The following is a 12,135-nucleotide window of genomic DNA, read 5'->3' on the forward strand; positions in this document are numbered from 1 at the left end:
TCACAGTGAAATTAGGGAAGAGCCTCTGGGAGAGTAAGTTTGACTCATTCACATAGAGGAGTTAAACCCTTTTTTCCTTCTGCTTTGAAATAGTACTCCCAGCAGAGCCATGTGAAGGAACCAGGCTTGGCGGAGCAGCATCAGATACTGACTGGCTGGGGTATACTCATCTGGCTCTCCTTTCCAGCTCTTCCCTCATCCAGTACCAAGCTTCTTCTTATGTGAAATTGAGCCAAAAGTTAAAGATATTGGTTGGAAGGGACACTTACATGTTTCTGCCAAGCTTTTTCTATCAACAGCTCATACATCCTTTAAAAAAAGCATGATTTGGATAAGGAATAACAGCAGCTAGGTGAAAATTCCTCATTTCCAGGAGTGGGATGACTCCATTTAAGTAGGTGTTAAACCATTAGTTGTTTCTAGTTTTGACCTGTGATTATTTAGGTCAAATCCATCAGGTTCAGGTCAAGCCACTAAAGTTTTGCCTTTAACTGTATCTAGGTAAATAGGATTTAGATATGGAGTAAATAACATTAATAAGATTGCATGGAAATGTACACCCAAAGGAAATACAGTGTGCACATGGCTCTTTATTCTTTTCCATTAGTGAACACGCTGATATAGGATAAAGGTGTAGGCTAAAACAAAGAGAGGGTATTTTTCGTATACGTAATCTGTGCAAATTTTATAGTCTGGTGAAATGTTACTAGCTCAAGACTATTCAATATTGGTTGAAACAAAGTTGTGTTTATATAGTGGTTGTTACTGTCGTTTAAAAACCTTTCAATACCAGCTTGGGTAGCTACAGTTTAGATGATAGTTGTTTCAAATCTTAAAAATTCTTTAGGTGACCAGCAGATGAAGTCTTTCCCATTACTGCCAAAAATTTCTTGGCAAGCTCATTTGTGGGAAAAGGATGAGGTAAAGTCAGAGGTCTCCTTACAGCATTTGCTTGGAGGTTGAGAATTTACATTTATGCCACTGCTTATGATAGTTGGTATTTTCATTAAAGATGAATGATGCTTTTTTACCTGAGATCTATGGACCTCTTGAAATTATATGCAAAATTATACTTATTAATACACACACTCAGGAAGAAAAAGCAAGTTTGGGAGGTTATGTTTTCAACATGTTGAGTTTGAAGTGGAATTATTTAGTAGACTACTAGAATTGTAGGACTTGTTCTGAAAAGAGGTTTGGAATTCATCTCTATAAAGGTGGGAGTTAAAGCTTTGGCATGGGTTAGACTTCCATGGAAGAAGTCTGGAGAGAAAACCAAGGTCAGAACTTTGGGAATTCACTACATTAGGACGAAGGAACAGAGAGGCCAGAGAAGGAGCATATAGGGAGTTACGGAAAGAATCAGGAGGCAAAAATGAGCGAGTCAGATACTGCAGAGAGTCAAAGGGAATAGGTCCAAAGAAAAAGCCATTGGCTTTTGTAACTAGTGTCTACTGATAATCCTCCAGATGGCCAATTTCTGTGAATGTAGATGCTTACAAAGAGTTAATCAGCGATTGATGAGGAAAGGCAGGCAAGGGGGACAGTGTAAAAGGGAAGGAAGATGGGATAGCAGCTCAGGGCATAGCATGAGGACAAGCTACTCTGCTTCTTTCGTTTTTAGGATAGGAGGAACTGGATGAATAAACCAGATGAACTGGAAAAAAAAAAAAAGAGCACATATAGAAGGGTTATCATTGAAAATAAAGTTGGGCATTTCTTCATTTAAGCCCAGACGGAAATAGGAGAAAATGGATGACTATGGATGACTATTCAGAGGGCCTGTTAAGCGAGCTAATGTTGGATGGTCTAATATTTTCCTTAGAAGAAAATAGGAGTTGAAGCTGAAATGATATGTATGGGATGCAAGGAGTTGGGAGAAGAAGAGACTTGAGAAAAGAGGAAATTAGAATTTTTAGGGCTAAATGATGATGATGACAATTATGATGATGATGATAGCAGCTAGCATTTATTATGTACTTGCAATGTGTGTTGGGTACTGTGCTAAGCACTTCAAATGCATTATTTCCTTTGTGCAGCATTATTTCCAAATTTGACCCAGTGATGATAGGTACTATTATTATTCCCATTTTACAGATAAGGAAACAAGCATGTAAAGATGCTGTACCATACCCAAGATCACACATCGTGTTAGAGCTGGGATTTGGATCCAGGCAGCAGTAGGCTGACTCCAAAACCCACAGTCTTAATCATTTTGCTGTAATAAACACAAGAAATTTAAAGGCAATTTATAAAGTTATTGTATTAAGAAAATGAAAGTACCATACACAAACAAATAATGGTTTTGTTCCTTTATATGTCTCCCTGTATGTTGTCCATTTTTTAGAATGGGGTGGATAATGGGAAGGAGTATGGGAATGTAATAAATAACAAACCATAATTATCTCCAATGACTTCGGGATCTTCCACCCCTTCATGCTTCACCACATGCCTTTGGGCCAGTTGTCAGCAACTTTGTAGAGGCGATGTGCCAAAGTTTATTGATATTCTGTACTGGGGGGGGGGATGGAGGACAACAGTTACAGTTACCATCTGCAGGTCTCATCTGCAGAAGCCAGTGCTGTCAAGTGGACAAGTTGGATCCATTAGCAGAGGCATTTTAGAAACACACAGGGAATATGGGCATATAATCCACAACAGAGCAAGAGATGGTCAGGAGAGGAGAGAGAGGAAGGAAGATTTCAATGGCAGGCAGGCTTCTCCTACCCTTTGAAAAATGCTGATATCTCATGAAGTAGTCACACGTTAAGTCTTTATCAGCTAGGTCAGAGTTTGTTAAAGTTGGAAGAAACTAGCAATTGTTTAAATCCATTACTTTTTAATCTTTTTCAGAGTCACGTATCCCTTTAAGAGTCAAAATCTACGGACACTTCCACACAGACACACTACATTTTGCACATCATTCCAGGGAATTCAGGCATCCTCAGAAGCCTATCCATGGATCCTGATCAAAGAACCCAAATTAAAAGTGCTGATTTACTATAAGGCTCTCACTTTATAGATAAGGAAACAATATAATTTTAAGTTAAAACTTCAGGAGTAAATAGTTGATAGCAAAAAGACACGACCAGATAAAACAAATATCTTTTATAGTAGAACTGCTTCCTCTAATATTTTTCCTTGATGTGAGTTTTTTACTCTTTGGTTGAATCTCTTTACACAGAATGAATTTTTGTTTTGTTTAAAGCTACAGGTAAATGCACATTTTTTGTCTTCTGTTAATGAGCTCCAGATCAGTGAGGTTCACCTGGTGACTGATCCGCTTCTTGTTTGTAAATCCCACACCTTTGGAAATTTACACATTCCCCTCTGAATCTTTGTCTTCTGAGATGCCTTCTAAAGGTGATTTATCATCTATCTTCTTCAAAACAGGGAACGGATGGCTGAGGAGTCCAAAATGGAAGCTGAATTACATGCTGAACGCATAGAAGCTCTAAGAAAGCAGTTTCAAACTGAGAGAGAAACTGCAAAGAAAGTGGCACAGCGGGAAACAAATGAGGTATGGAGTCAGGTGACACAAATGTCTCTCTCTAGGTGAATGCTCTCAGAACCAACTAAGGGATTTCAGAGAATGGCTGAAGTGGTTCTCTGACCAGCAAGTCAGATGTGAGTGAGCCATCCTGTGCGGTTTGTAAAATGACACACAGGAAAGAAATTTCTGATATACAAGCTGTTTAGGATCCTAGAGTGGTAACCAAGCGTGGTAGAGGAATAAATAGACTGCCATCTGATAGAGCAACATAAGATCACCTGTCTCCTCAATTCACTTAACTAGCACCCAACATTCATCTACCTCCCCTGACAGGCACATATGAATACAGAAGAAGATAAGGTCTGTGCTCTGGTGTGCGTTAAATGAACCCTTGTTTAATTGTGATCTCTACTCTCGGCATGAGAGAAGTAGGCAAAACAGAAGAGGAACTTTCTTGGTTTGCTAGATGCTGCATACAATTTTGAAGGAATTCAAAGTAAGGAAAGTTCATTGCAGGCTGGCTGGGTGAAGAAGAAGGGAAGCTTAATGAAAGTACAGGATTAAGACTGGCAGAGATGATGAGGCTGGACACCTCATGTGAAAGGATGAACAAAGCTCAGTTGCAAAAATGAACAGGATATGTGAGCAAATGAAAAGGAGGCTCAGTTGACTGGAGCAGAGACTTTGGGAAGTGTCAGAGAACGGGTGGTTCGGTTAGATGGGACCAGCTGGTAGATGGCCTTGACTGCCAGAATGTTACACGTCAACTATTAAGTAAATATGGAACACTATAGATTTCCGAGCAGAGGAGTGATATGAGCACAATTTTAGGAAGGTTAATCTGACAGCAGTGTAAGGTAGGCAAGAATGAAGAGACACGAGAGGCATGGAGACTCAAGAAAACTCTAACAGTTAATTTGGGCATTAGATGATTAAGGCCAAGCAAGTAGTTCTGTTGAAAATTAATATTTCAGAGAGAGCCTTTTTAATACAAAAATCACCAGAGGCTAAATGTTATATTGTAAGCAAAAGAGAGGAAGAATTAGCATAATTCAAGACTTGGCTGAGGAAGGAGGGTGGCTGGTCTGTAGTTTGCCAGATTTGGTACATTTAGCAATTGCAGTGATAAAGAGACCATTCACACAATCAAATTCAACTAATGATACATAGAACAATTTTGTAAATTGGAAAGCAGTATGTAAATATGTTATATAAAGTAAATGCTGGGGAAACAAAAAGTTGTACTAAAGTGTTCCTTTAGTCAGAGATAGTTATTTAGAATATTTTAAAATTTTAAATCCTTTTGACAAGGATCAATGATCCCTGTGACCTTGTGAGACCAGGAGAACAATGAGAGTGTGACATCAGTAGAAAAGTTAGCTGCAGGGGTGTGCTTGGATGCATTGTTTAAGAGCCTGCCTGGCTTTAGAGTGCCATAGACCCAACAGACCAGGATTTGAGTACCAGTTCTGCCACTTTGGAGACCTGGTGGTATAGTGGTTAAGAGCTATGGCTGCTAACCAAAAGGTCAGCAGTTCCAATCCACCAGGTGCTCCTTGGAAACCCCATGAGGCAGTTCTGTTCTGTTCTGCAGGGTCGCCATGAGTCGGAATCAAGTCGACGACAACGGGTTTGGTTTTTTTTTTTTGGTCTGACAATAAGAAAGCCAGTTAGCATCAAGTTGATTCTGACTCACAGTGACCCCATGTGTGTCAGAGTAGAACTGTGATCCATAGGGTTTTCAGTGGCTGATTTTTTGGAAGTAGATCACCAGGCCTTTCTTCCGAAGTGCCTCTAGGTAGACTCAAACCACCAACCTTTTGGTTAGCAGCCGAGTGTGTTAACCGCTTGCACAACCCAAGAATGCCCTCTTCCACTTACTAGCTTTGTGTTAATTTACTAGATATATAAATGACTTAACTTCTGAGTCTCAGTTTCCACAATCATAATATAGAAATCATCACAGCTACTTTCCAGATTTGTTTTGAGGATTAAATTGGAAAATATATGTAATGTAATTATGCATGGGACATAATAAGTACAAAGTAAATGACAGTTTTTAGGACTTGCCCAGGTTTAGACAAAGCTGTGATTGAGGTAACAATGGAATATCTAACAGGAAGTTAGTTAGGTAGTGATAAATGACTAAAACTGTAGTGTGAAGATGGATTTGGAGGAAGGAACTAAAATAGTGAGAAAAGGTACAAATAGCCTTGACTTTATTCTTTGATATGCTAAACACTGCCAGCCATAGAGAATTCCACCTACCTATGTGGCAGTCTGGAGCCCTGGTGGCGGAGTGGTTAAGAGCTTGGCTGCTAACCAAAAGATCTGCAGTTTCAACCCACCAGCTGCTCCTTGGAAACCCTATGGGGCAGTTCTACTCTGTCCTATAGGGTCACTATGAGTCAGAATTGACTTGACAGCAACGAGATCCCTTCTATGAGTCGGAATTGACTTGACAGCGATGGGAATGGGTTATCCCTTCTCAGCTACCTTTTCATAGAATTTAAGTAGCACTGATTTAAGAGCACAGGGAGGAGGAGGGAGACTCTAAAATTCTTTAACTAGTCACTATGCTATTTCTCCAGTAAAGAAATTTATTAGAATCCTTAAAATCAAAAGGCAATATTATAAAAATACATGCTATGATAGTCAATAATTGACGAGTATTTATATAAACTGCCATATAATTTATTTTCAGTTCTCCAGACAACTGGTTGCAAGTGACAGGAAGAGAAAAGCTATGGCATGATAATTACTGAGCGATCACTGTGTGCCAGACCCTACACTTATTCTATACGTTATCTTACTTAACTGTTTATCATATTTAACGAGGTAGGCTATATATACACTTTTTAGATGAAAAACTTCAGGCTTGATTCCTCATTTACTTCCGTAAATTAACCAAAATCACTCAGCTAATATGTGGTGGAACTGAGATTTGAATTTAGGTCTATCTGACTCCAAAGCCATGTACTTAAAAAAACAATGATGAATATACATTTACATTTTTTATCTACTCTAAGATTTTGTTCTTTAGTGTTAAAAACTGAAAATCACTTGACCTATTTGCACCATAAGTCTGCTTAAACAGACATTATTATTATTGCTTTACCATGTTTTTTAAAAGAAATATCCAAAGGAAAGATAATATAGTGACAGAACTAAACAGAAGCTTCTCTTACTGACTGGAAGGTAAAAATGTTCTAATTTTTCCTTTGTGTTCCACAGCTGAAGAAAGCCCTTGACGAAGCCAACTTCAGATCAGTGGAAGTATCCCGGACCAACCGAGAGCTGCGACAAAAAATAACAGAGCTGGAGAAAACACTCAACAGTAACAAGGAGAAAATAAAGAACCAAAAGGCCCAAATTAAGCACCACTTGTCATCCAAGGCTAATAATGCTCAGAATATAGAGAGGATGAAGGTTGTATAAGAAACCATAGCTCTCCCCTCACTTCCTTAGTATCCAGTGAGGATACAGGCAGCTGTGATGTCTGGGGAAAATAGGCTTCAGAGCACTAACAGCAGCATGTGTTGCTCTGGGAATTATAGCTGCAACTGGGAAGTGGGCAGATTGCCTTTGGGGGGACTGTCTCTTATTCAGCAATAGATAGTAATGTGTAAATGTTTGGTTTCTCATTAGCTGCCAGTGTCACCTTCTGGCTCCCCATCTGTCCCTTCCACATTGATTGTACTGGGCTTTGCTCTGTAAGGGTCAGTTGGGCAGATGGGAAGGAGAGCCCAATAGGAACTGATAACTTTGGGTCTCATGTGGGATTCTGTCTGTCATCCTATAGGCAAAAAAAGCAAGCCAGTTTTCCACTGATTATCTTTTTATGTTATTTCCACATGTACTTTCAGCAAATAGAACAAGAATTGAGGCAAATGGAGCTAATTAAGGATCAGTATCAGAAAAAGAACTATGAACAGGTAGATGATTTCCACAAACCCTATGTTTACTATTCACACAAAATCTCAAACTTGGACAGGTTCACCAAAAATCTCCTTTTGTGCCTTACCAGGCATTGAGTATCCAGAAATTTGTATCTGAGATGACCAGCCTACAGAAAGAGATGCAGCTGTTGGCCAAGAGCCAATATGATGCCTCAGCACGCAGTAAACAGCAAGAGGTCCGACTGGAGGCAGAGCGGAAAATAAGGCAGGAGCTAGAGAATCGGTGCCAGGTAAAGGTTTCTTAAAATTCATCTCAAAGATTGTGAGCAAATGGCATGTCCCAAAACCCAGCCTTATAGTGCCTAGATTTTCTAGGTTCTATAGAGTCGCAATGAGTCAGAATAGAATTGAGGGCAGTGGATTTGTTTGTTTTTATAAAAGAAAACATAAATTTACAAATTGTTTATCTTAGCTAAGTGTTTACAACTGTGGTGTCCTGGAAGAAGCCAAGGAGCCCTGGTGGTATAATAATTAAGCACCCAGCTGCTAAGCGAAAAGTGGGTGGTTTGAACCCACCAGCTGCTCCACAGGAGAAAGAAGTGGCAGTCTACTCCTGTAAAGATTACAGCCTTCGAAACCCTGTGGGGCAGCTCTACTCTGTCTTATAGGGTAGTTATGAGTCAGAATCAACTCAACAGTAACGGGGTTTAGGAAGAAGCCTATAGCTCTGGATATGGCAAATGTTCTCTATTTTCAATTTAATAAAAATGATATTAATTTTAAAGGGACAGTTAGAGATCACATATGCAAAATAGCAGTTACTAAATACGACTTCTGAGCTGAATTTCATAGTCTTTTAAGAAACTTATACCCCCTTGGTTCTTCACTATAGCAAGATGCAGCTGTGCTGTTCAGGACTGTTTTCTCTTCCCAACCTAATAAAAAACATACCATTATGTTGCTGAAAAGGAACATCAAGAGATCACTGAGCTGCTGTCTCCCCCCATCCCTGAAGAGATTGTAATCACTTCTTCTCAGCAGAATCCACAAATCAAAATCTGTAATTACATATGGCTACACACATGCACACACTGTAGGTCAAATGGAATTCAGCAGTTTTTATCTATTATTTTGGTAGCACCTCAAGTTAGTATCCGATCGTGCTTTCACAATTTGGTTGCCCATATATTACAGTGTTAAAACTTTTTGTTCCATCTAGTATACTGGAAGTTTATAAAAATCTTGGCATCACATTTTCAGGAATTAGAAGAAACTGTCAGACATCTGAAGAAATGTAAAGAGGCAACAGAGAATAAACTGAAGGAAGCCAGTGTGGAATCAGAACAGGTGAGCTAGACCCATGGACATAAAGACTTAGACAAGTTTCCTTAGACACAACACCCTGAAACACACAAGTCAGTGCGAAATCCTTGATCAACGTAGTTGTCAGGAGTACAACAGGAAAGAACCAATAACTTACTAACTACAGTCTTTATTGTAAAGAATAAATTTTAGATTAAGATTCTGTGCCCTCATTATAGATAACAGAATGACAGATAATAGTCCAGGTCCCTACCACTAAATATAAACATGGAAGACCATGATGTGCATGGATTTTAATGCATTATTATTTGACATGAACTGAGGAAAGTAGCAGCTCTTTGTTCAAATCAATAGCTAAAAGTATAAAGTAGGCTCTGTTTAATGTGTGGACTTGCTTTCTCTGTTCTATAACTTAAATCAGCCTTTTTGAGGGCAAGTATTTAAAATCATAAGTTTTAGAGATGAAGAGGATCTTTGAGATCATTAGCCCACAATTACTAGCCCTCATTTTCCAGATAAGAAAATTGAGATTCTTAAGCTTAATGTATTACAGTGACCTTGCCGCTATTGATCATGTTTTATCCCTTTTGTAGCCAGCCATTAAATTGCATGATCTAATATGGCTCTCAAAATGGTACTTAGAAAGAACATGGGCTCTGACAAGCCTGAATTTGAATACCAACTGTGACATTATCTGTGTACCCTTAGGGAAGTTACATTTACTTTCTTTAACCTACCAGTTACTGCATCTCTAAAAGTCAGTAAGTTAATACCTAAAAAAACAAACTCGTTGCTGTTGAATTGATTCTGACTCAGCGATACCTACCACTCTGTTATTCTGATAGCTCAGAGTAAGTTTCAATAAATGTTAGCCCCCTTTTGATTCACCATACAATAGGAGACATGATGTACAATGTCATTTCAAGTGTCTTTCCCTCCAGCCCTGGTAAAGAATGCTGGAAAAAGGTAGGTTTGGGTTTTGTTTTGTTTGGGGTGGAAGTGTAGCTATCATCAGGATGTACAAAGAGACATGGAAAATATTTTAGCTTTGTAGCTTTTGAACAGTTAAATGGCACTAGAAAAGGAGAGATCTATTTCTTGTCTGACTATATTATACCCACAGTATGTTCTGGTTAATATGGCACAAGTACACACGTACACAGTCAGGCATATTTATTGATATGCCAGGCACCATGTGCTAGGTGCTGGAGATGCAGGGTGGACAAGCCAGATGAAGCACCTGTTCTCACGGAACTTACCTTCTACCGGGCAAGGGAGAAATGTACCACACTCTCAGACTTCAGAATCAAAAACTAAAAGCCTGTCCATGAAACATAAATAATCAAAGGAGAGAACCAATCATTTTACTTTTTATTCTGGAGCTGGTTTGAAGTGACTTTATTTATGAAAATCTGTTATCTCAACCTTCAAAACACCAAATACCTAGAAAAATGCCAGGCACATACAGGCATTTAATAAATATTTGTCAATGAATTGAATACTGATTCCAGATGGTCTTCCAGTGCAGACTATTAGTGTGACTGTTTTCAGATCTCTAACAAAGATAGTTTGGAAGTGTGTGATTAGGAGCTGAAGTGTAAAATATGTTGCTTATATAACAGAAATAAATACACTAGCCAGTACAATTTTTTAGTAGTTCATCCTTTTATTCTCATAAAGTGCAGCAGAAAAATCTAGCCTTTGCAGTTTAGGAACATTGGAGAAGTATTTAGTCTTAGAGAACAGAGTTCACAAATTAAAATATTATTTGAGCTGCTGCATTCTTAAGAGATCTTCATGCCCACACTTTCATTTTTAATGTCATCTTGTATTTTCTTTCTCACGTAATTTTTCTTCTGGGTCCTGTCTTACCTAATTTACATCCATAAAATATTAACAAATGTATGAACAGCAGCAGGCCTCATTCAGAAGTTACTCTCTCATCTATAGGATGTTAAGTGTATTGCACGAATAGTTTGCAAGGGCCTTGTAGTCAGAAGTTATGTATTTAATATCCAGGTAAAAAGTCAAACTAATACACAAAAACCTTGTAACTGTTGCTTTGTCCTAGCTTATAATAATCACATTTATATGTTCAGATAACAGCTAACCTAGAAGAAGCTCACCGCTGGTTTAAGTGCAAGTTTGATGGTCTACAACTTGAGCTGACAAAAAACCGGTTGCAGAGGCTTCCCCGAGAAGACAGGTGGCAGGAAGAGGTAAGTTATTTTAGACATGGCTATTTTAAACAATTTTAGATTTGTATTCTTCTTGGATTGCTAATTATAGAAGTTCTCTCTTTATCCAGCTACTCTGTACACTAATCTTTAGATTTGTTTAAACCATTACCAGGAAACCAATAAACTAAATTTTTTAAAGTTTCACCTCTCCCAGACTGTCTCGATTAGAACCACCTAATTGATTAATAAATGACATAGAGACAGAACAGGTCCTCAACTCTACAGGGTTAGTTTTAAACAGTCAGTGCTAGGTATGTTTTTTTTTTCCCAACAGGACCAAGATATAAGGCACGATGCGATGCCCAACCAGTCTGCTCTACATCGATGGGAGGCTAAACAGAATCTTAGGTTCATGTCCAAGAAGTGCCATTCTGAGGTAGAGAGGAAGTGATGTCCTTGACAGAGGAGCATCTCCATGTATGGCTACACCTCCGTGATTCCGTGAGCCCAACAATGAGGGCTGGCCTGTGGCTACAGTTATCAAAATGTGAAGTCTTTGATGTGGGCTGAAGATTGTAGACTTGAGTTTATCCTTTTATGAACTCATTTATATCAGTACAGAACCACTCCACCTTTTTTGTCCCTTTCACCGTTTTCCACTCAATAAATTTATATTAATTTGTTGTATGATAGGACATACTGTTGCACGATACTTGGATATGTTTCTAAGTACACATACTCCTCACTTATTGACTATCTTGTTACCTGACGTTTTACATTTACAACAATAGTAAAAAACCTACTGTCAGACTATTTTGCACATTAATGATGTACATCTGGCAGTAACTAATGCCAAGGTGCGAGGCATGAGTAACACTGGCTGTGATGGTTAAGGTTATGTGTCACCTTGGCTGGGCCATGATTCTCGGTGGTTTGGCAGTTATGTAATGATGTAATTTAGCAGTTAGGTAATGATGTAATTTGGCAGTTATGTAATGATGTGATTTGGCAGTTATGTAATGATGTAGTTATCCTCCCTTTTGTGATCTGATAATGGTCATCCTCCATTTTTTGCATAATACCAATTTGCACATAACGACCTGGTCTTTGGAACCTAACCATGTCGATAAGTGAGGAGTGAGTGTACATTATTATCAAAAAGCAATTAGCGAGGTACTAAGTGATACAGCTATTTTGTTTCAGTGAAATGTTCAGTCTAACATCCAATAGATAATCCCTA

General features: G+C 38.6%; 1 protein-coding gene across 3 annotated transcripts in view; it reads left to right on the top strand.

The window, feature by feature from the left end:
• CCDC150 (coiled-coil domain containing 150) overlaps positions 1 to 11,608 on the top strand; it is an 83,010-nt gene extending 71,402 nt beyond the window's left edge. For 2 of the 3 annotated variants that reach the window (XM_004378179.3, XM_023732929.1), the window contains 7 exons: positions 3,394 to 3,520; positions 6,728 to 6,922; positions 7,360 to 7,428; positions 7,521 to 7,682; positions 8,653 to 8,739; positions 10,815 to 10,934; positions 11,230 to 11,608. In XM_004378179.3, coding sequence (XP_004378236.1) covers positions 3,394 to 3,520; positions 6,728 to 6,922; positions 7,360 to 7,428; positions 7,521 to 7,682; positions 8,653 to 8,739; positions 10,815 to 10,934; positions 11,230 to 11,346 — 877 coding nt within the window. In that variant the 3' untranslated portion in view covers positions 11,347 to 11,608. The remainder of the gene's footprint in view (positions 1 to 3,393; positions 3,521 to 6,727; positions 6,923 to 7,359; positions 7,429 to 7,520; positions 7,683 to 8,652; positions 8,740 to 10,814; positions 10,935 to 11,229) is intronic. The other variant, XM_023732930.1, reaches the window with a different exon arrangement.
• Positions 11,609 to 12,135: the final 527 nt, after the last annotated feature.

This window comes from Trichechus manatus, unplaced genomic scaffold (assembly GCF_000243295.1).
Source record: "Trichechus manatus latirostris isolate Lorelei unplaced genomic scaffold, TriManLat1.0 scaffold00056, whole genome shotgun sequence".
Classification (NCBI taxonomy): domain Eukaryota; kingdom Metazoa; phylum Chordata; class Mammalia; order Sirenia; family Trichechidae; genus Trichechus; species Trichechus manatus.